This window comes from Thrips palmi, unplaced genomic scaffold, assembly GCF_012932325.1.
Source record: "Thrips palmi isolate BJ-2018 unplaced genomic scaffold, TpBJ-2018v1 HiC_scaffold_15, whole genome shotgun sequence".
NCBI classification, from domain to species: domain Eukaryota; kingdom Metazoa; phylum Arthropoda; class Insecta; order Thysanoptera; family Thripidae; genus Thrips; species Thrips palmi.
The window spans coordinates 11,171,721-11,194,858 of record NW_023144624.1 but is presented as its reverse complement, the minus strand read 5'-3'; the positions used below and the strand labels follow the sequence as shown (position 1 = coordinate 11,194,858).

Here is a 23,138-nt window from a genome sequence, read left to right as displayed (position 1 = left end):
GTGGCCCGCCACGGCCCGTCACGGGGCCTGCGTGCCCCCATGGCGCCCCGCCGCCTCGCCGCGCCGCCGCGCCGCCAGGACTCCAGGACCCTGCCCCTGAGCGGGAGAGGGGGCAGGTTGGGCTCCTTCGCAGCCTTCCAGCCCTGCCTGCCGCGCTGCCGCGCCTGCCTCACGGCGCTGGCTTTGCTGACTTTTCATTCGGCCACTTTCCCTTGGCAGCGCCAGCCGCGCCAGCCTGCAGTTCTCCAGGTGTGGTAGGGGCGCCCCTCCACTGCCTCCACGCCGCTGCGCCGCTGCAGCTGAGGTGAACGGCCGACGCGACGGGCCTTCCGAGGTCGCCAGGCCGTAGATCGCGGTAGGCGCAGGCAGCCGTTCGCGGAGCCGAGCCGAGCGCGGCGCCGAGCCCAGCCCGGGCCGGGCGCCAGAGGGGCCTTGCGGCCGAGCCGAGCCGAGCCGGCGCACCGAAACGAAGCGCTGACAAGGGCGCAAGTGAAGCCGAACTGCCAGGAAGCACGTCGGGATGCGTTACCCTAGGGCTGGGCCTGCTAGGGCCTAGGTCTGCTAGGGTCCACCCCTGCTAGGGTCCAGGCCAGTGTTCGAGACGACGCGCAGTCTTGCACTCCTTGGTCCTTAGCCTGCTGGCCGCCTTGGCTGGGCCTGGACCTCGTCCTGAACCTGGACCTCGTCCTGGACCTGGACCTCGTCCTGAACCTGGACCTCGTCCTGGACTCCGTCCTGGACACCGCGAGGGCTCAGCGACCCTGGCCTTAGAAAAGGAAAACGCCGTGATGCTGTAATGCCGCTTTCTCTCCGCCGCCACTCCGCCCCGCCCCGCCCCACCCCGCCCCGCCGCCGCGCCGCGCGGTTCAGCGAGGAGGTCGACGACCGCAAAACTCGCCTCGCCGACCAATAATTCCCCGCGCCTTTTCGTGTCCATGCATTGGGGTCGCAGGCTCGTCGCAGGCCGTCCTCCACGATTAGGGCCTCGGCCGCCTTAGCAGCGCCTTAGCAGCGCCTTAGCACCTGCATGGCACTGCACCGCTTGCAACAGGCGAGAGTGTTGCGGCGCCTCGCACTGCCCCGCACTGCCCCGCGCTGCCTCGCACCCACGCATCAAAAAGAAAAACAGACGTTCGAATACAGCGCGCCGCTCACTTGAGTGACTTTCACGCCAAGGCCGCGGCTTGGCCGCGGAGCGTGGAGCAGCGCGGAGCTGCGCGCGGAGCTTATCGTCGCAAAAAGCTCTTTGGTTGGTGGAGCGACGCGCGGCGGGCACAGCCGGGCAGCCCGCCCGCACAGCGCGCCGAGATGCAAGTCCTTTTAAATCCTTAAAGGTCCGTCCTGCCGTCGCAGGGAGGCGTCCCTGCATCCGGGACGTCCGGGACGGCGAGGAGCGGGACTCGGGACTCGAGACGGCAAAGACCACCGAAAGGCTGCGAAAAACGGCGACAAAAGCAACACAGCAGATGGGAAAAGTCTTCCATCCTTTTCGAACAAACGTGGTTTCTGCAGTGCATTGCGGTTATTTCCGAAAGTCGGACAAGGTTCCAGCAGGTGTCAGGCTCAGGCGCGGTTTAAGGGCGATTCCCCCCCCCCCCTGTCAGATTGCCTAAACGCCTGATAGTAGGCAACCAGCATCACATGCCCCTGTAGGTAGGCAAAATATACACAATCGCCCCTCCTGTCGGGGAATCCTTAAACCGTGCCTGTCTGAGGCTTCTCCCAAAGCAACCCTGAAGGGTCGTTTCTAGGTTTCAGTTAACGCCGCACCGAACGCGCGAACGCGCGCGGCCGTCGTTTGCCCATTCATTGTCACTGAACAGGGCGGCGCACGAAAGCGGCGCCGTGGTGCAGCGGCACTGCAAGCGCAGGGCTAGAAGCTAGAAGCAGGAGGAAAGGGCCAATGGGCGAAGCGGCGAGGCACTGATAAACAGCCACACACGGCCCGGCCGGCCCGGCCTGCCCGGCGGTAGAAGAAGGATGGATGACGCAGAAAAAGAGAGTGAGAAAAGACGCGAAGGCTTGCGAGAACGGGGAGGGGGGAGGGGAAGGGGACACGGCGGAAAGTGAAAAGGAACGACGAGAAGAAGAGAGAGGGAGATAAGCAGAGACAAAAGGGGGGACAGAAGCATAGAGAGAGTGAGAGAGAGGGGGGGAGAGGGAAGGGGGCAGAACAGGTGGAGGGGTCCTGCATAAGTGGAGGGGGGCCGCGAGAAGGAGAGAGAGAAGCAAAGTCAAGATCCGAGCATGCAATCGCTGGGTTGACCTACATAGTGTCGGAGTTACTGACCGCTAGATGAACGCTGGGCTAGCGGGGCTAGGGGGGCTAGCGGGGCTAGCGGCCATGGCAGACACAGCGCTCCCCCTCCCCGTGCCCGGCCCCCTCCTCCTCTTCTAGCCCGCGGGGCCCGTCCGCAAGCGTCGCTCCTAGTGCACGGCCAAATAAGTTGAACGCCGCGGCTCGCTCGGCGGCGGCGGGCCACCGCGCACAGCTGAACCAAAACCTCGGTCACTGTAAACCCATCCGCTATCATATCGCGCTATTGGCATCTGCTCTTGCATTGTCGTTGTCGGTGACAATTCTAGTACGTACAGTCGGAATCAGATGACTAATCACCTCCTCCAAAGCTGGTGGAGGAAGAACTTCACAGCGGCAACTGAACATGCTATCCTCGCTTATTTTCAGAGGTTTGGGCAGTTGCAGAGCCTCGCCGAAGAATGATCAGCGTTTTCAGAACAGCTGTGTCTAATTACGCCACACAGCCGACGAGCGAAGAGCGAACCCTGGGCAGCTCGAGAGCTCGGCGAAGGCAAGGACCCTCAAGAAACAGGTTCAAGGCGAAACGTTTTGCTGACGTACCGGCCAAACGAAAACGCTTCGACGCTTTCTATCTGCAGTGTCAAAAAGTTTAAAATGCACATAAATTTTGAAAGGAAATCAAAATTGGGCCATGGGCCGAAATGGCGCGAAAGAGATGCAAGGAGATAGAGGAGAGCGAGAGAACACTCGCTGGTGGAGAGGGAGGGAGGGAGGGAGGGAGAGAGAGAGAGAGAGAGAGAGAGAGAGAGAGAGAGAGAGAGAGAGAGAGAGAGAGAGCAGCCATCTGTCAGATGCATCTGGATGGTCGCTGATTCGAGCACAAGGACATGGGTTGACGCCCCTGCATGCCGTGCTGGGCTAGGCTGGGCTAGGCCGCGTTTGGTGCCTCACGCGCGCTCTCGCTCTGTCTCGCTCCCTCTCACACAGTTTGTTTCCATCTCCCTCGCCCGGTCCGCCCGCCCGTCCCGCACATGACGAATGAATGCGACGCACAGAGGACAAGCGAGGGGGACCACGCGAAATATGCAACAAAATGGAGCCTCCCACTTGACCTTTCCTATTTTTTCCCCCTCTCCATTTCTTCAGAGGCCGCGGAGCGCTCGATGCAAATTAGATTGGTGCGCGTTCGAGAAAGCGACAGTCATAGGTGGAGACGATTCCACGAAACCCTTGCACAGTACGCCCATTGTGCGCACCACAGTCGCTTGCATACTCATTTTTTCCGGTTTCTGAATTTTTTGGTGTTTTTCCTTTCTTCTTTTCTTTCAAAGCCCCCTCTGTTTTTAGCGCCCTCCCGTCCGCAGCCTAGGGCGCCCCCTAGCGCTGCCTGTCGTCCGTTCCGTCCACCTGAAGCCCCGCCGGCCCCGCGGCCCCGCCGTAGACCTGTATGCAGCTGTCACCGACTAGCCCTGCCGCCCTCCCTCTACGCCCGGTTCTATTTTAAAATAGGCGGCGCTGTGTCTATGTGTGCGTGTGTCAGTGTGGGTCCGCGGTCGCGTGTGCGCCTGTGTGTGTGCGTGCGTGTGACAGGAAGGAGCAAGGACCTAAGGGTTGCACAATGGCGAGGCAAAAGCTCTGCGACACAGTTCACCCCATCTCTCTTCAGCCTTTACCTTACCCCCCAAAAAACCGCCTCTCTCTCTTTCCCCCCCCCCCCCCACACAACCTGTCCGTGATTTTCGGCTGTTGACACCCCCTTTGCACGGCAGCCGCCCGTGGGCTAGCCGACGGACTCAGCACATTGGCTGCCGTCGCTCTGTCTCTCTCGCACTAATGAGGCGCCCCATGTAGGTGCGAGAGACACAGGGCGAGCGACGAAGCGCTGTGCGAAATCCGTCTACCGTCGGGAATCCACGACGTCATCGAAATTCCGAGATTTCGCAACGCCCTCTCCCCTTGCACGTGAGCTTGCCGGCCGGCTGCCAGGAGCCACCCCTCCAGTCCTCCCAGTCCTCAAGGCTCTCCGGGGCCTTCCAGGGCCTTGGCCTTCCAGGGCCTTCCAGGGCCTTCCAGGGCCTTCCATCCAGGGCCTTCCATCCAGGGCCTTCCAGGGCCTTCCAGGGCCTTCCAGGGCCTTCCATCCAGGGCCTTCCAGGGCCTTCCAGGGCCTTCCAGGGCCTTCCATCCAGGGCCTTCCAGGGCCTTCCAGGGCCTTCCAGGGCCTTCCATCCAGGGCCTTCCAGGGCCTTCCAGGGCCTTCCAGGGCCTTCCATCCGGGGCCTTCCAGGGCCTTCCAGGGCCTTCCAGGGCCTTCCATCCAGGGCCTTCCAGGGCCTTCCAGGGCCTTCCAGGGCCTTCCATCCAGGGCCTTCCAGGGCCTTCCAGGGCCTTCCAGGGCCTTCCAGGGCCTTCCAGGGCCTTCCATCCAGGGCCTTCCAGGGCCTTCCAGGGTCTTCCAGGGCCTTCCAGGGCCTTCCATCCAGGGCCTTCCAGGGCCTTCCAGGGCCTTCCAGGGCCTTCCATCCAGGGCCTTCCAGGGCCTTCCAGGGCCTTCCAGGGCCTTCCATCCAGGGCCTTCCAGGGCCTTCCAGGGCCTTCCAGGGCCTTCCAGGGCCTTCCAGGGCCTTCCATCCAGGGCCTTCCAGGGCCTTCCAGGGCCTTCCAGGGCCTTCCATCCAGGGCCTTCCAGGGCCTTCCAGGGCCTTCCAGGGCCTTCCATCCAGGGCCTTCCAGGGCCTTCCAGGCCTTCCAGGGCCTTCCATCCAGGGCCTTCCAGGGCCTTCCAGGGCCTTCCAGGGCCTTCCATCCAGGGCCTTCCAGGGCCTTCCAGGGCCTTCCAGGGCCTTCCAGGGCCTTCCATCCAGGGCCTGCCAGGGCCTTCCAGGGCCTTCCAGGGCCTTCCAGGGCCTTCCAGGGCCTTCCAGGGCCTTCCAAGGGCCTTGCAGGTTGGCAACACGCGTGGCAACAACGCGTGGCAGGCCAAGGGCCGGCAGGGCCGGCAGGCAGCCGTCCAGAGAAACCCGGCCAGCACTGCGGAGGGAAACAGGAAGGAGCGCGCAGAACGAGCTGCGGCAGGGAGGGAGGGGGGGGGGGGGCTAGCGGGGCCCCGAGGAGGGCGTGCGCCGCAGCAGGGGCCCAACTCGCGTTGCACAATGTGGCCGGGCCGGCCGGGTCGACGCCCTGCACTTTCTCTCCGTGGCGTGACGTGTCCTGCCGGCACGGCACGGCACGGCACAGCACGGCACGGAACGGCACGGCACGGCACGGCACAGCGCGGCAGGCACGCCGAGGCAGGCACGGCGTGCTCAGCTCCCCACTCCTACACACTCCACGGTCTGGGTCGACCCCCTCCCCCCTTGCGGGCCTTGCGGGCCCCCAAATCCTTTCACGGCCAGGACAGGCCCGGGCCGAACCAACCAGGCGAACACCGCCGAGCGTACCGCACCGCCACTATGCACGCAGAAGCACCGAGTGCGCCACGGCACGACGGATAGGCCGTTCCTAAAGGGCAGCAGAGGCCCTCGCTCCCCCGTCGCGGTTCGATCCCGGCTGGTATCCATTTTCTCACAAACTTGGCGCGGTTGTCGGCGGAAGTCGCAAAAGTCACGTCAGTGATGTCCGCGAAGCGACGAGATGGTCCGGAGCAAGTAGGCGGCAGCGCGCTGCCTCGTTGTCCGTCTCGCCATGAGACTCCCCGAAGTCCCACCTGCCGAGTTCATCTGGCCCATTTGGCCCATCAGGCCCCTTTCCCGCTGGAGCTGCCCGCCGCGCTGCCTCCAACCCAGCGCGCCGCCATGGTCTGCTTGCGCCCGCGCAACGGAGAGTAGGCAACCCGAGCGCGCGGCCGCCCGCCGGCACAGCCTACCGCGCCTTGAAGCCCCCCTCCCCGCACCCCGCAACGCGCACCGGGCCGGAGCGCGTCCACCGCTACAAACGTGGGCAAGCCAGGCAAACCTCGCCGGGCCGGTCTTCGAACAAAGATGGCGTCCGCGTCGGCGTTCGTTGGCAACTGTGACAGATATGGGCGACAGCTAGCGTTTGAAATACGGGGACAGCTCGTCGTCGGCGCCTCTCGACCAGACTTTCGCGAACTAATCGCCTAAGGGCCGAGAAGCCGAGGGCAAAGCACGGAGGCGAAGGGCTCCGTGGGCAAAGGGCTCTCAGGATTCAGAGTGCGACAGCAGCAGTCGCTGGGCGCGCCCACGACGAGGCCGAGGGATGGCGCCCCTGGCCTGCGCGGCTTGCGGGGTTGGCTGGCCTGTGGGGCTGGCGGGGCGCTGGCGCTACAGGCCGAGACCCCGGCCTCGGAGCCGAGCCGAGTCAAAGCCGCGCCGAGCCCAGCCGAACCACGCGCCGCCCCACGGCGTCCTGAGTCCCGACCTGCCTCACGCGGGGCGGGGGCGGGGGCTCGGCTCGGCTCCGCTCGGCACCGCTCGGTCGCGCTTCGGCTGTCCCCGCGGTGTGGCCGAGCAGGCCGAGCAGGCCGACCCCGACCCGACTCGGTGTTGTCACGAACCCCCGCCTCGCCTCGGCTCCGCTCGATCGCGGCTCGGCTCGGCTCGGCTCGGCGCTTCCCCTGTTTCCTCCTTCCGCCCTGCGAGCCACGAGCCATGCTGCGAGATAGGGCCTTCTAGAGGACCAGATAGGCGCCTGTGCCCGGCCAGAGTCCGTGGCCTCGCCGCTTCGCCGCCTCACCCCGCCGCCTATTGCAAGCACTGTGCTGGCGGTGCTGGCGGTGCTGGCACTGTGGTGAGGTAGGTCGGGTCGGGGACGGTTGGCCATGGTCGGGGTGCGCGGCGGCAGACGGCACCACCGCGGCCCTGCACCCTGCACTGCACAGAGGGCTGTGCTGCCCTGCATGCCCTGCCGACTCACCGTGAAACCCTTTACTCCGAAAAGCTCTTTGGCCTGCCGCCGCCTTGGCCGCCGCGCCCTGCATATTCCGCGCGGTCTCTCCCTCGCAGTCGGGCCTTGGTGCGGTGCGGCGGCGCGGCGGCGCAGTATCGCGGTAAGGAGGTGCCGGCCGAAGCCTCCGCAAGCACGCCGTCGACACCGCGCCAACACACCTGTCGGACCTGTCCGCTAGCGCCACTAACGCGTCTGGCCATAAAAGCCGCTATCACCGCCAACCTCTTGACCCTCTTCCGACGATAAGGAGACAAGGCGGCAAGGCGTCGACGTGACAGAGACGGAGCGGCCCGACGAGGCCACGCCACGCCGCGGCCGCTAATCGTCCAGGGAGCGGCCGTCGACGGCCGTCGATGGCGGAGGCGGAAGGCCTCAGCGCCGGGGCTTAAACCTTGCCCCGTCGCGCCACCGCCAGGCCACCGGGAACACAGAGCCCGCCGCCAGCGTCTCGCTTCGTCGCTCAATCACTGGTCGATCCTTTTGGCGTGTGGCGACAGGCAAGGCGACTAGGCTAGCCCGGCGCTGGCGCTCGCTGGCGCACGCTGGCGTCAACCACGGCCGTCTCGCCAAAGCATGTGCTCCAAATGCCAGTCTCAAGGCGCGGCGCGGCGCGGCGGGGCACAGGGTGCACCTCGCGCGGCGCAGTGCGGAGAGACGTGCGGTAGGTCGCGTCTCAAAGGCGCCCGAGGCGTGCCTTCAAGGCTTCGCGGAGGGCCTCGAGGGATCTCGGTAAACACGGCGGCCGGCTGAGCGACTAGCGCAGACTGGCGTGGGCTACCTGTGTACCAGACTACACGACTAGAATCTGCGAAGGGAGGCTGCCGAAGGAAACAAAAGTACGAAGTACAACGTCGCTGGTGTTGCCCTTAGCGCGCTGTCCGCTGCAGCGGCACTCCACCGCCACTCAGACTGCAGACTGCTCGCCGTCGGCACCCACAATGCCAACGCCAACGTTCGCCGCCGCCGCCCGGCAGGACCAGCAGCAGCAGCCAGGCAGCCGCCCAGACGACACTATCGATTCCCAGGGGATCCGCGGGGCGGTTGGGGGCGGTTGGGGGCGGCCGGGGGCGGCCGGGGGCGGCCGGGGGCGGCCGGGGGCGGCTGGAGGCGGTTAGGGGCGGTCGGGGGCAGTGGCCGCGGCGGGCCACGCTCGGAGTGCACTTCCACACAAAGCTCATAAAGAGCATCCATTTTTAAGGGGGCAATACACTCAAAATGGCCAAAAACTGACTTGTGCGATTGCTTCCATTCGCGTTGTTGAGCGTTGTTCAAACTTTTCATGTGTCAAGACCTTACAAAAAGAAGCATTTTAAGCCCAGAATGGCGTCGATCGGACGTCAGGGAGCGGAGCAGCGCCCAATCAAAATTTGGTCAAAAGTCGAACTGGCGGGCGTCCCTCAGTCCGCCAAAATGAAGATATCTCGACCCTGTTTGCGCCAAAATGTAGGTAATTGAAGCGGCTATAGCGCAAACTAGGATTATGAACATCGAGCAACCGAAAGTACTAAATTTCATCCAAAAACACTTTTTGAGGATTTTGCAAAAATGATCAAAACAGGTTTTTTCGTAAAATTTTGTACTTTTGATTGTTCGATGTTCATAATCCTAGTTTGCGCTATAGCCGCTTTAATTACCTACATTTTGGCGCAAACGGGGTCAAGATATCTTCATTTTGGCGGACTGAGGGACGCCCGCCAGTTCGACTTTTGACCAAATTTTGATTGGGCGCTGCTCCGCTCCCTGACGTCCGATCGACGCCATTCTGGGCTTAAAATGCTTCATTTTGCAAGGTCTTGACACATGAAAAGATTGAACAACGCTCAACAACGCGTATGGAAGCAATCGCACACGTCAGTTTTTGGCCATTTTCAGTGTATTGCCCCCTTAACGCACCGAACGCAATGGAGCCGTGCGGAGTCGTCTCGCGGAACGAAGGACAAGGAACAAGAAGCCAGGAACAAGGAACAAGGAGCTGAGCCGCACAGGTCCCAGGACAACGAAACGGCGGGGATCGAAACCAGACTCTGACAGTGTCGGTGCAGAGGGTACTTTGTCTTTATTTTTAACCCCGTTCTCACCCTGACCGACTCAAACTGCGCGCGGCGGTGGCGGCGGCGCCACACAGGATCACGGCCAGATACGTTGCACAGCTGCCAGACGCCACCGGCCAGACGCCACCTGGCAGGCCTGGCAGACGCCGACGGCAGGAGGAAGGCGGCAGGCCCACCTTGGCACAGATAAGCCCCTCGGGGCGGCGGGCTGCAGGCTGCCGTCCGCAGATAAGGCTTGCCGTGCCGCGCTCCGGAGCGCCTGGCGGGTAGGCCCTCCCGCGCGCTCGCGAGCCGCCGTGGTGCCTACCTCGCAGGCGCCCGGTCACCTTAAAGTTTCAACCGCCGGCTCCCTTTGTTTCGTTCCCGAAAGAATGGGGGCGACGCTGCTGCTGCGTGGAGGTGGCGAGGACGAGGACGAGGGACGAGGGACAAGGGACAAGGGACAAGGGACAAGGGACAAGGGGCAAGGGACAAGGGACAAGGGACAAGGCTGGGCTGCATTGTCTGGCTTCCCTCCCTGACCCACCCCACGCCGCCGAGTTCAACGTCACCATTTACTTCCGTGTCACCCTCCCCTTCCGTCCTTCCGGGGCCCCGCCAGTCCCCGCCAGTCCCCGCCAGCCCCCATCGGCCCTCGGGGGGGTTGCATATGCGGTCACTGCACTTTGCTGCACTTGTGCATTCTTCATTGCCTCGGGGCCGATCCGACCGAACCGGGCGGGGGCGGGGCGGCGCTTTCGACCGCCGAGCCGCGCTGCCGCGCCCCGCCGCAGCAAGGGGTTGGGAACGTGTCATTGCAGCGCCACACTCGCGTCGCGCCTGCCTCTCATGCATGCACGATGCCACGACGCACGGCACGGCACGGCACGGCACGGCATGGAGCACGCCCTGCTCGTCTCGTTTGCGGCCACTAAGTTTTGGGACCCGACTGGAGTCTGCTGGAGTCTGACTATAGTCAAGCACATGATGGTGCCGAAAAAACGCTCTTCCGACGAGAAATCTTTGGGTACCATCAGTTCGCTTCGGATCCAGTGTATAGACCGCGGCCCTCACAACGCACCCAAACGAGTCCTCGCCTCGGCTCTCGCCGAGCTACGGGGGCGGCGCGGGGCGGCGCGGGGAGGCGCCTACACGCCGATCGCAATCAATAGCAGCGCGGCCACAGCCGCCACCCCGACCTGCCACAACGCGAGGCGATGGCTGCGGGAGCCGCTGGCGTCGCGTGCTCATATGCAAATGAAGCTCCGCGGGGCACCGCGATGATGGCTCCGGCAAGGCGGTGACCGGCAAGGCGGTGGTGCGTGACGGACGGACGGACGGCTGGCGTGTCATCGGGGCCCTCACGTGTCCACGTCGCCGCCTGTATTTTTGATACGGAGATGTGGCGGCCGCTTGTTCCTATGGTGGGGCGTGGCGTGGCGTGGTGTGGCGTGGCGGCCAGGCACGGCCAGGACAATGACGAGGACGAGGTCATCGCACCGCGCGTCCCGCGGCCGCTTCCTTATCGAGGCGGCGAAGGCTGTCGCCTTGGCTGCGCAGCGCCTTGCCTCGCCTTGCCTCGCCTTGCCTCGCCTTGCCTCGCCTTGCCTCGCCTTGCCTCGCCTTGCCTCGCCTTGCCACAATGCAGCGCGCAGCCTTCGCGCAGCGGGCCAGAGTGAGTGAGTGAGCGAGTGCGCGGCTCGATATCCGTTGCTATTTTATCGGCCGAGGCATACGCGCCTCGCCGGCCAGCCAACGCGACGCAGCGCGCCGCGCGCGGAATTTTTAATCGTGTTTAGTCTGCAGGTCGACCACCCCGTCGTCGCCGCCGTCGTCGTCCTGATGTGGCAGGGGCAGGCCTCGGTCCACCGGGACTGTCACAACCCGTTCTTTGGACCGTCAGACGCGGCGACGCGGCCCGGACCGCACGCCGCACAATGGCTTGCTGTCCCCGGCTGGCTTGACACAGACTGGCCTGTCTCGGACTGGCGACCTGTCACAGACCGCCCTGTCACAAACTAGCCTGTCACAGACTGGCCTGTCACGGACCGGCCTGTCACGAACCGGCCTGTCACGACGCGCTTGCCACAAAGGGCGGCGGTCGGGCTGCGGGGGAGGCGAGAGTTGTGGCGCAACGCGTTTCCGGGTTCAACGGCCTGGAGCTCGGGTCTGCTCGGCGCCGGGCTCGGCGGGGCGGGGTAGCTGGGGTAGCTGGACGGGGTAGCTGGGGTAGGGGTACATGGAGCAAAGGGGAGGTGGGCGGGTCGCTTCTTTGGACGCCTCCCGTCTCCGCCAGCCCCGCCAGCCCCGCACTGTCAGCACGACGGTCTCGGATGGGCTCGGCTGGCGCTTCGGGCTGGCGCTCGGGCTGCCGTGGCCTCCACTCCACTCGACACTGCAGCTCCCTGCTCCCCTCGCCTCGTCCCTCGTCCCCGGCTCGTTGGCCAGAGTGGCTCGGGGCAAGCCGACGCGCCTTGGGGTGGGTCGCGGTCCTGGCGGTGCGCTGGGGGCGCGGCAAGGCGCGGCAAGGCGCGGCGGGGTGAGGGTTGCAGCGAGCTGCTGTGCCATGCCTGCGCAGTGCAATGCTTGGGGTGCACACACACAGACACACCGGCACACAGACACTCAGGCGAGGCGCGCCGCACTTGCGCGGTCACCTCGGTCACTGGCCTTGAAGCAAGGGCTCCGAGCCTGCAGACTGTTCCAAGAGTCGTTTTCGTCGTGCCGTCTCTCTCGCACCGGAAGGCAACGCCCCATGAGAGCGAGAGAGACAGAGCGACGAAAACGACTCTCGGAAGGATGGCGCCACACAATGGACTAGGGCGGCGGCAAAACTCTCGAACAGTTTTCAGCTCCAGAGTCGCTAAGTGGGACTCGAAACGAACGTGTGACCCCACCAATGGATTCCTCGTTCGGAGAGCAATTCATTGGTGGGGTCACACGTTCGGTTCGAGTCCTTTTTAGCGACTCTGGAGATCAAAATGCGTCTAGAGTTTTGGCCGCTTCCAACGGTCTTCACGGTCTTCACGCGCGAGAGTGTCGCTTTGGCTTCGGGGTGCGCGGGGCTTGGGCGCGCGGCGGCGGGGCGGCCAGTGCATTTCCCCCGCCTCCCCATTGACCCTGTCACCCTGTCGGCGAGTACGCAGTACGTAGTACGTGAAACGTAGCGGCCCGTCACGCTGCAACGTGCTGCCGGAAGCACGCGAGTGGCAGCGTGGCGGCGTGGCGTGGCGTGGCGAGGCGGGGCGGGGCGGGGCGAGGCGGGGCGAGGCGCTGGTACAAAAGCAGTCTGTGACACACTTTCCGAAAGCCCGCTCCCCACCCTGCCCCGCCCCGCCACCAGCACGTGCCCCGCACTGCTGTACAGGGCGGCCCTGATCTTGCCAGGGACATGCAGCCAATGCATAATGCTATCAAAGCAGTCAATGCAGCCGATTCAGTGAATCCAGCCGAGGCAGCCAAATGCAGTCGGTGCAGCCGGACGTGCAGCCATCGGCTCCGGGGCTGCACTTTCGTTCGCAAAACACAACGCCAGCATTCAATGAAACAGCGGGCCGCGTCGTCGAAGCGCCCCGGCTGCACGCATGCATGCACGGGGAGAGAGGAAGAGACAGAGAAAGACGGGAGGGGGGGGGGGGGTGCACGGGGCGCATCGCATAGACGACGCTATAAATACAGGAAGCTGCCCTAGAAACGCGCAGCCTGCGGCAGTTACGCGGTCCGCCACCAGAGCGCCCTGCCGCCCATCTAGGGGCGTGCAGCAGGGTTGAAGGGCTGCAGGGCTGCATAGGGCTGCAGGGCTGCATAGGGCTGCAGGGCTGCAGGGCCGCGGGAAGGGCGCCACGATGACATTGCCGGACAAGTCGTCGGTCGGGAGGGAGCGCAAGCGCAGGGCCTTTTAAACATTGACGAGAATAAATACACAATCTGATAAATCGATCAACGGGAGGACTGCCCTCATCGGGTTGGCGGTGGAAGACGGCCGGGGACTTAAGACGCCAGCAGTCTGCGACCTGCATGAGGAAAGTGCATTCTGAGTAGCATAACCCGGGCCGGCCTGCCGGCCAGCGCGGCGCCCCGAGCGCCTGGCGGGCAGCAGGTAGGCCACACGGAGCGCACCCACGCGGCAGTGGTGGTCTGCAGCGGCCTCGACGGCGCAGCGTGGCGCGGCGGCGGTGGGCACACCCTTGACGTGCCACGGTACCCAGCACCAGTACCAAGGCGCCGACGTGGTACCTGTAGCCACCGCGTTGTACTCGCCTCCACCCCCCCTCCCCGTCGTGTGGTACAGTCACGACTGCAAGCACGCCTCGCGCTTATCGTTGCGCGCGGCGCGGCGTCGTCGATCCTGCGGCACGCCAGAAGCATCGAGGCCTCTTGGTCTAGGGGTATGATTCCTGCTTTGGGTGCAGGAGGTCCCGGGTTCAAATCCCGGAGGGGCCCTCGCTTTTTATTGCATTTTACAGAGCGTGTGTGGGAGTCCCGTCATCGTCGAGTGTAACGGTCGAGGTCGGAAGCCGTTAACATCGAGGCCTCTTGGTCTAGGGGTATGATTCCTGCTTTGGGTGCAGGAGGTCCCGGGTTCAAATCCCGGAGGGGCCCTCGTTTTTATATCCGTCAGCGCGTTTCTACAACGGTCGCCGTGGTCGACCGCGCACACACTGTGCCAAATAGTGGCTTGTGCTTGACGAAGTAACCCCGTTTCCTTTGGCAGCCTCCAGGCTCGCCTCCAGGGACCCTGAGGCCCTTCGGGGCAGCACGCCGCACGCCCCTGGAACAACAAATAGCCTGGGAGGGGAGGGAGGACGCCGCCGGGGAGGCCGGGGAGGGCGGCCTTCGCGGTGTGAACGGACTGTATGTGGGTCAATGGGGGCGGGAGGAAGGAAGCGGGGGAGGGGGGGGGGCGAGGCGACCAAAGCGGAGAGCGGCCGGATGGAAACCGCGAGGAAGCGCGGGAGAAGCGGTTCCGACGAGGGTTCGGAAGCCTCGCGCCTCGCACTCGAATTGTCGCTTTCTGTCTGACGACGGCAACCGCCGATGACACACAGTGAGTACTGCGGAGTCCTCGAGACGTCGCCGTCGTCCTCGGCCGGGTCCGCGAGCTTGGCGCCGCCGATGCACCCACCGCTGATCGGCCGTCACGGGCCGGGGGTGTGTGGGGGTGTCCGGGGGTGTCCGGGGGTGTCCGGGAGTATCCGGGGGTGTCCGGGGGTGTCCGGGGGTGTCCGGGGGTGTCCGGGGGTGTTCGGGGGTGCCCGGGGGGTGTCCGGGAGTATCCGGGGGTGTCCGGGGGTGTCCGGGGGTGTCCGGGGGTGTCCGGGGGTGTCCGGGGGTGTTCGGGGGTGTCCGGGGGTGTCCGGGAGTATCCGGGGGTGTCCGGGGGTGTCCGGGGGTGTCCGGGGGTGTCCGGGGGTGTCCGGGGGTGTCCGCGGGTGTCCGGGGCTGTCCGGGGCTGTCCGGGGGTGTCCGGGGGTGTCCGCGGGTGTCCGGGGCTGTCCGGGGGTGTCCGGGGGTGTCCGGGGTGTCCGGGGGTGTGCGGGGGTGTCCGGGGGTGTCCGGGGTGTCCGGGGGTGTGCGGGGGTGTCCGGGGGTGTCCGGGGGTGTGCGGGGGTGTCCGGGGGTGGTCCGGGGGTGGGCGCGCACCCCGGCGCGGCGAAGAAAAGGGGAAGGAAGGGAAAGGAAGGGGACCGCGGCGTTGTCGCGCCGTCCGCCTCCCACTTGGCCGCCGCCGCGCCGCGCCACGCCGCGGCTCTCGACGCGTGAGCTCTATAGCGAGCAGCGGAGCAGCGTGGCGGGGGGCAATGACCCCGCAGCGCTGGCTCCGCTTCGCTCCCGGCTGCTCCCGGCCACGGCCCGGGAAGGGAAGGGAAGGGAAGGAAAGGGCGTTTGCTTAGATCAGAAACAAGCGGGCAGCGCACCGCGCACCGCGCACCGCGCACGGGCCTGGCCGCCACTCCGCCACTCCGAGCTGCACATCCCATTCGGCACGTTTCCGCATCACTGCTCAGTGCTCACTTTGTCACAGCCACACCGCGATACAAAGCGTCACACTGCAGGCAGGCATGCACGGGTTATGTCCGGTTTTATCCGGATTATAACACCAGCGCACTTCGAAAAAATTCACGGCAAGTTCAAGCCCGCTTCCACTAGATCGTTCATTACTGCAACCACCTCGTCCCGGTGCAGCAGACCTTCCACTGCATCTTTTTTGCACCCCAGCCCTGGCGGGGCTGGGCATGGGCTGGGCATGCACCGCTTCGAATAGAGCGGCCGGCGCGGCCGAGAATGCTAAAAATACGTACGCGCGCGTCGCTATTCGGGAGCGATTCCACTGATACCCTTGTCCGCTCAAGCCGGGGCGACCGGGGCCTCGCAGACTGATTCCCAACCGTCTTTCGTCGCTCTGTCGGCCTTACAGTGCCGCGACGGTACGCTCCATGAGTGAGAGAGAGATAGACTACACTGCTCGGAACCAGACGTCGAACAGCAACAGCAGTGCGGCCGTCCGTGCGGGTTGCTGGATGGACTCCGTCAGTCGTCAGTCACGGGATAAAATACTCAGCAAGATTACTAAAAGCCAGAAAGGGCGTGGCCGCGAGCGCATCTCGCCGCTGCCCTCCACGAACGCGCTACGGCCGGCGCTACGGGGCGGCGCGGGGCGGCGCGGGGCGGCGCGGGGCCGTGGCGCTGCAAAGGGCGTTGCCCTTGAAACCCCGCCGAATGTCGCCGCCTCTGCCCCCTGAGCCCACCGCCCCGCGAACATGCCGCCCCCGGCGCCCGTCCCGCCCGTGCCGCCCGCGCCGCCCCCGGAGCGCCCGCCGTGCTGCCTATCGAGCGGCCCCCTCCGCCCCCGTCGGGAGAAAAGGCCGCCCCCGCCACCCCCAGGCCTGGGGGCCATGGAGGCCGTCCCTACCGCCGCTTCCTGGTTCGTCCCCGCCGCCCCCGCTCCGCCCTCGGTCCGGCTTATTGTCGTTGTGCGCGAGTACCACCGCGGCCTAACCGCCTCACGATAACGCTGCAGGGGCTTTGTCGCGCTTTGTCGGGCCTGGAGACGTGCCGGCGTGCCAGCGCGGCGTCGTGGAGGGTCGTCACAGTGGGCCAGAAGACCGGTGGAGGCGGCCAAAACTCTATTCGCGTTTTGAGCTCCAGAGCCGGACGAACAGCTAGAGGAGCCTAGGGCCTAGGACCTAGGGCCAGTATTGCCGCAAAGTTGATCAAAACGATCACAAATGTCTGTGAAAAGTCGTGTCTTGAGCCGACTTTAAGCATCCACTGCGTCTGACCCGAGGCGGTATTTCGTCCTCCCTCAACGGGCAATTGGTCTTTGGACCTTCCTTTAGTATGCCTTTGATACGGAGTGCGATTATCTGCCTTAGTTTGGGAGCAGTATTGCTGCAAATTTGATCAAAGCACGATTTTTCAGTGACCGTTTTGATCAACTTTGCGGCAATACTGCTCCCAAACTAAGGCAGATAATCGCACTCCGTAACAAAGGCATACTAAAGGAAGGTCCAAAGACCAATGTCCCGTTAAGGGAGGACGAAATACCGCCTCGGATCAGACTTAATGGATGCTTAAAGTCGGCCCAAAACACGATTTTTCACAGACATTTGTGACCACCGCGGGAAACCACCGCGACCCCAGGCGACCCCAGCCACCTCGCCGCGACCCCTCGAAATTTTTTCGCGACCCCAAGGTTGGGAACCGCTGGCCTAGGCACTCCGCACGGGCAGGGGTGCCGCGCCGGCCGAGCCACACTAGACTGCATTCGAACCGGAAGTGGGCAAAATTGGCACACAAATGGCTCGTCGCACTCCGTGGCGGCGGCGGCTCCGCCTGCTTGCCAGGCGCGCTCGCCTCGCGCTGGGTTCGGCATGCGCTGCGCTGCGCTGCTCGCCACGGCGCGGCTAAAGGACGGACATTGACCCCCGCAGCGAGCAAGGCGAGGCAAGGGCCGCAGGGCGGGGGGTGGAGCGGGTGGCGCGGGCGGAGGGGGTGGCGGCGCGTGGAGGGGGGCGGAAGGGTGGCGAAGGGTGCAAGGGGAGAGGGGGCGGTCTCTGACTCAACTGGATGCATCACATCAGAGCCGCGGCCGAGCGGGCCGAGCGGGCCGAGCGGGCCGAGTCGGGACCGAGGCTTGCCTTCCTTCCCGGGGGGTCAAACCCTCGGTCAAACCGCCGCCGTCGTCCACCATGGTGGCCATGGTCAACGAACGCCGCTTGCATTCGGCAGCCAAGCCGAGCGAAGCAACATGCATGGCCCGGCGTTCCCCGAAAAGGATTATCCCGAGAGTGCCGTACGCACACACACACACACGCACACACACACACACACACACACACACACACACGGCGCGCTCACGCACACGCACGCACCTGCCGCGGAGCGAGTCTGTTCTATCCACGCTGATAAGATTGTGCGCCTGGGCGTCATCCCTGGCCGTGCTGCGCGGCGCTGCGCGGTGCTGGCCGCACGGGGCTGACTGCTTCCTGCTTCGGCTGCTCCTCGTCCGATACACTCGCAAGTGCCACTCGGCGGTTCATTCTGTCATTTTCGAACAGCCCGCCGCGGCCGTGTGTTAGCCGAGCGGCAAGGCCAGTGGCAGCGCGTCACGCACAGTGGGCCAGAAGACCGGTGGAGGCGGTCGAAATTCCGGACGGGTTGTGAGCTCCAGAGTCACTAAATGGGACTCGAACCGAACGTGTGACCCCATCAATGGATTGCTCTCCGAACGAGGAATCCATTGGTGGGGTCAAACGCTCGGTTCGAGTCTTGTTTAGCGACTCTGGAGCTCAAAACGCGCCAAAAATTTCGGCCGCCTCCACTGGTCCTCTGGCCCACTGGACGTGTGTTTGCCGCGCGGCAGAGCGCCACACAGATGCAGGCTCGGATGCAGGCCTGCAGGCTGCAGGCGCAAACTGCACCGCATAGCTGCACTCGCTGCACTCGGGGCAGTGACCCGCTATCATCCCACGCCTCCTTGCCCCCCCCCCCTCCGCCGCTACCGTAGGCCGCAAGGAGGAAGAGGTGATAACCAAGTTCCGTGCAACAAAGCTTTCTAGTAGCGAGTACTGTACGGTACGCTGTGCTCTTGGCGCACACGCTGACAGGGTCGCGCGGCCGTCCACTGACAAGGCGAAAGAATGGGGGAAATTGGAAGTGAAGGACGCTATCATCGAGCCCACTCTGCCCCGGAGGGCCAGGGCGTGCGCACTGGCATGTGTGTGTCCCTGGGACCGGGCCTCGTGGCGCCCCGGCCGCCCGGGCCAGGGCCACTCTGCAGCGCCGGGCATTTGCATCGCATGCCATGGCAATGCATTGCCTTGCCTGCAGAAGGATTCCATTCGTCTCTCTCGCACCCTCGCGGAACGCCCTAACGCCACGCGTGCGAGAGAGACGGGCCGCGTCGCTCCACTTGCACGCGCCGCACCTGGCCAGGCCAGCCAGCCAGCCAGCCAGCCAGCCAGCCAGCCAGCCAGCCTGCCAGGCCCAACCACCCCGCCATGCTCGGAGGCACTCGCGGGGGAGCGGAGTGAGGGGATGGAGGGGCGCACTTTCTGCGTGGGCCGGTCGGCCGGACAGCAGCCAGCCAGCAGCCAGCTCCCGCACTGCACCCCCTGTGGCGGCCCCCGCCCCGCCCGCCAGCCCCCTCTTCCTCTTCAACTCTGCTACCCAATCACGCCGAGCGAGGCAGAGCGAGGCAGAGCGAGGCGCCTCGCACGACGCAGCCCCTCGACGGGGGCTCGACGCCCACATGCGCGGCCCCAGGGACGCCCCCGGTCCGCCACGAGACGCGGGGGGCTGCCTTCTGAGCGAGCCACTGAGCCTGCAGGCTGATTCCGAACACTGCTTTCGTCGCTCTGTCTCCCTCGCACCCATGGAGCGGCCCGCAGGGGTGCGAGAGAGACGGAGCGACGAAAGCAGTGTTCGGAATCAGCTTGAAGCAGACCGGCATCTCTCGCATCTCCTACGCCATTCGACGAGTGTGAGAGAGACAGCGACAAAGCCCAGTTCTGGGCAATCGCTCTCCAGGCGAGGCGCACCCGTCACAAGGCCCACTCCAAAACTGCCTCATTGAACGTGGAATGGTCGGGCCGCTTGCTTTGATGCAAGTGCGTTGTATTGATACAGCGCATCGCGCTGCGATTCGTGGCATCGAGGGCCAACAGTGCAGCAGTGCAGCCGCCACTCCCAGAAAAGGTGCTTTCATGCAGGCCAAGTAAGTAAACGCCATCCATCACAGAAATAAAAGTCTGCCGGCTAGAGGATCCGGACAAGAACACACTTTTCTGGCCTCCAGCCTACACTCATTTCCAACTCACTTGTAGATTTTCGCTGAAAACGCAGGCAATTTGTGAGGCAAACGCCTGTAAAAAAGCGTGGCTGAATTGAGTGGAAACTCACTACACTCGCACCCATTTGTACATCATTTCCGTCGGTGGCAGACGCCTCGACGCGCTTTCGGGACAAGCCAAGTCCGCACGATCAGTGTTCGGAGTGCAAAAGGGTTGCCTTCCGAGCGGCTCTCCCGCGGTGCGGTCTCGCTGCAGAGTCTGAAAGGTCCGACCAGCGTCGGGCCAGCGTCAGGTAGACCGAACCCGAATAAGCCAAATACCGGCGCGCGGTACACTGGTACACGGGGCCTCCGCACGTGTCTCGCTCCACGCGCGGCCCACTGCGGCCCACATCCCCCTCCGCCATCCGGCGCCCCGCCCCGCCCCGCCCCTCCGCATCCCCGTCGGACAGCAGACAGGAATCCGGGTGCGCGAGGCGAGGCCTGCCCGGCCACCGAGAGGCCCCACCCAGCCAGCCAGCCGACTGTCATAATAAATGCCGGGGAATTAAACTGATAAAATTGTCCGCCGTGGCTCCGGCGGCTCCGGCGGCTTCATCCCGGGCGGCGCGCCCCGCGCCCCGCGCTCGCAGTGCCCCCTTCCCCGAAGGAGCCACGTGCAGCAGCCGGGCCGGCCGGGCCCGCCGGGCCGCCAGATCAATACAACACGCCGAGCGCCAGGTACCAGCAATTCAATTTCAGCCGAGCGCAAAAAAGAAAGAAAAGGGGAATGCAGGCGCAGCAGCACGAAGTTCCAGCCCCGAAACAAAAGTTTGAGCTCCGAGAACGGACACAGCTTCATCCGAGTGCAGTGCGCCGTCGTCGTGCAGTCTGGCGCCTTCAAGTTCATCAGTGTGGCGCCACCGTGTCACGCTCAAGTTTGCGTCGACCATTTGATTTCTTTGAAACACGAGGGACGTCAGATTTTGAAGGCGACGCTTCGGCAACTGGTAATGTAGGAGGGCGGCTGCCCCTCTGTTGCCCCGGTGCTTTCGAAGCCACAGGCGCCACTGGACAGGGGGAGGCAGTCGCAGACCAGGCAAACTGGCATTGCAAATGCTGGCTGGACCACACGCCGATGCAGGCCCGAGTGGTCCCAGCCTGCCGTACCTACAACACGTGGAATTCTACAGCGTCCCCGGCACGAGGACGTGGGTGGCCAGCGGCCCTCCTGCATTTCTACGGCAAGTTCGGACTTTCCGGGCGAATTCCCCCAAGGTAATATCTTCTTATTAAAAAAAGGTTTCTCCAGGAACGTGTGTCAGTTTATATTGCCACGATACCACCACGCATGGCTCACGTGGTGATAAGGAATATGGTGTATCTCCGACGTATATTAGAGCGTTGTTGGTTGTACTGGCGTAACTTAGCAAGCATAACGTAGTTGCACTCTTTAATTACATCACATGTGCGTTAGTTTGCTATCGGTTCGTCACTTGATGACAATTTCAAGGCTAATTTTCCTTACAAGGATGTCATCAAATCAATTGATGATATTGTTGTCCATGCCCATGCAATAAGTATAAGAGCTTTGATGAAAATGTCATCAATTTTTTATGAGATCGTCATCATTTGAAAGTGATAAAAATATCATCCACGTTTTTGTCATAAAGTGACAGCAAATTTTCACGGTGCACTAGGGGGGCAGTGCTGGGCCCGAAAGGGGAGAAGATCAATTGTGGTCCAGCCTCCGAAATTCAAGTTCAAGTAGCGCCGGCGAGGTAGGGCACCGACACGTACTGCAACACATCGGGGTGGAGACGGCGGCTTACCTCGCCCCTGTCAAATCTGTGAAGACGTCGACACGTTCAGTTGTGGTCTAGCCCGTAATGGTAATGGTAATGGCGGGGTAGGCCATCGTCTCCACACCGGTGTGTCACGGGCCGGGTCGGTGGCCTACCTCGCAGGCGCTAAAGGCCTCCAAGTCATCAGGACGGATGACCGGCAGTCCGCTCGTTTGTCGCGTTCTTCTGTGGCCACAACTTGGTGGCCACAACTTGGTGGCCACAACTTGGTGGCCACAACTTGGTGGCCACAGCTGCAGGCATGCGTCTGAAGGGCACTGCTAGACGCGCTGCTAGAGCATGTAGGAGCTCGGACTGGCCAGTCGATTTTCGAGGTGTTGTCTGTTGGCCTGCCTGCAACACGTCTCAGCCCCTCGGATGGCACACCCCGTGTGCGCCTCGTCACATGCACATGCAGTAAATTCGTGGAACAAACTCGTCTCAGGTGGCGAGAGCAGCAGTCTCCGTGAGGTGGATGTCGATGCAAGGCCGAAGTGTATGCACTTCGAAATAACTATATCTAACTAAGGGTACCATCCCTCTGGTGTCCCAGTAAGCAGACCTGAGTAAAAGCTAATTAAGTTCGTTCAGAGTCAATCAGCGTGACGCCATTTTGATCGGAGACTTCCTGATGCGGAAGTCGGAATGACAAAATGGCTCGAGGGCTAAACTCACATTGTAACTGGGTGATGATCCTCCGACAGTGGCTGCGGTGCTCGGCGTCTTATCCTTGTCGAACGTCGCGCTGTCACACCGTCACACCACGTCACGCACGTCTCAAGTTTAAATCACTAACTTAGCACGGAGTATTGACTCGTGCTGGCGGCACTTGCACTGTTAAACCACTTCACTCTGCACTGCGCGCACAACACATTCACAAATACACACACAGCGTGAACGGACCAACACACCCACAACTACTGTACAACGAAAACTTCTGTGCGTGCTTTTCTCGGCACCACCTTTGACTAAAATGCAACACTCGACTAAGCAATGAACTATACTAAAACGGCTCGGAGCCCAACGAACAATTGACTAGAAGGTGTGACTGACTACACTGTTCAGCCGATGGAACGCACCACGGACTCTCTCAATCCCTCTCTCTCTCACGCACACTGTTTAAGGTCTTCAGTCTTGAAAGCCACTCCTGCATTTCACCGACTGTTCACTCCGACACATCATGTTGGCGTGCGTGGCCGTGTCGGCCGTGGTCTCGCGCGTGCGGCGCGGCAGTCCGCGGGGTGCGCGAGCAAGAAGTGCGCCAACGGGTGGTGCGTGCCGCGTGCGCGTCCACACGGGGTCCTGGTCCGCACCGGAAGCACTGGCGACCAGGGCTGGCCAGGGCCTGGTTCGAGGCGCGCCGGTTCGAGCAAAGGTTTGGCTCGGCCAAGCTGCACCCGCTGCGGCGCTGCGCTGCGCTCGGCTCGGCTCGGCCGGCAACGCGTGGCCCGGCTTGGCTCGAAGCCTCTCGTGACGCGCGGCGTGCGGCGGGCGGCGCAACGCGGTTGCCTCGCCGGTTTGTTTTGGGAGCGTCGACCGACCGCGCGGGACTCGCGAGGCTCGCGACGCGGGGCAGCCCGACGGGGCCGACCGGGGCCGACGACGGCACGGGACGGGACGGGACGGGGCTGGTGACGGAACGCACAGGCCGCGGGCCGCGAGCGCGAGGCGAAGGCAACGGTCGGAACGGGGCTGCCGCAGGCTGCCGCTACGCAGGCTGCCGTCCTAGCAGAGCCAGTGCCGCTAGCTGCCGCCCCAGCGTCGTGCTGTGCCGGCTGCCTGCCTGCCTGGCTGTCTGCCTGCTTCTGCCGGCCGCGCGCCTC

The 23,138-nt window shown here is 63.9% G+C and overlaps 1 protein-coding gene and 2 non-coding genes across 3 annotated transcripts in view; 2 read left to right on the top strand and 1 right to left on the bottom strand.

Annotated features, from left to right (window-relative positions):
* Nucleotides 1–22,568, bottom strand: part of LOC117641350 (hormone receptor 4) — an 82,015-nt gene extending 59,447 nt beyond the window's left edge. The window contains exon 1 of the mRNA XM_034378589.1: nt 21,991–22,568. Coding sequence (XP_034234480.1) covers nt 21,991–21,992 — 2 coding nt within the window. The 5' untranslated portion in view covers nt 21,993–22,568. The remainder of the gene's footprint in view (nt 1–21,990) is intronic.
* On the top strand, nt 13,570–13,641 carry Trnap-ugg. Its single transcript has one exon. It is a non-coding gene; the product is annotated as a tRNA-Pro (tRNA).
* On the top strand, nt 13,729–13,800 carry Trnap-ugg. Its single transcript has one exon. It is a non-coding gene; the product is annotated as a tRNA-Pro (tRNA).
* Nucleotides 22,569–23,138: the final 570 nt, after the last annotated feature.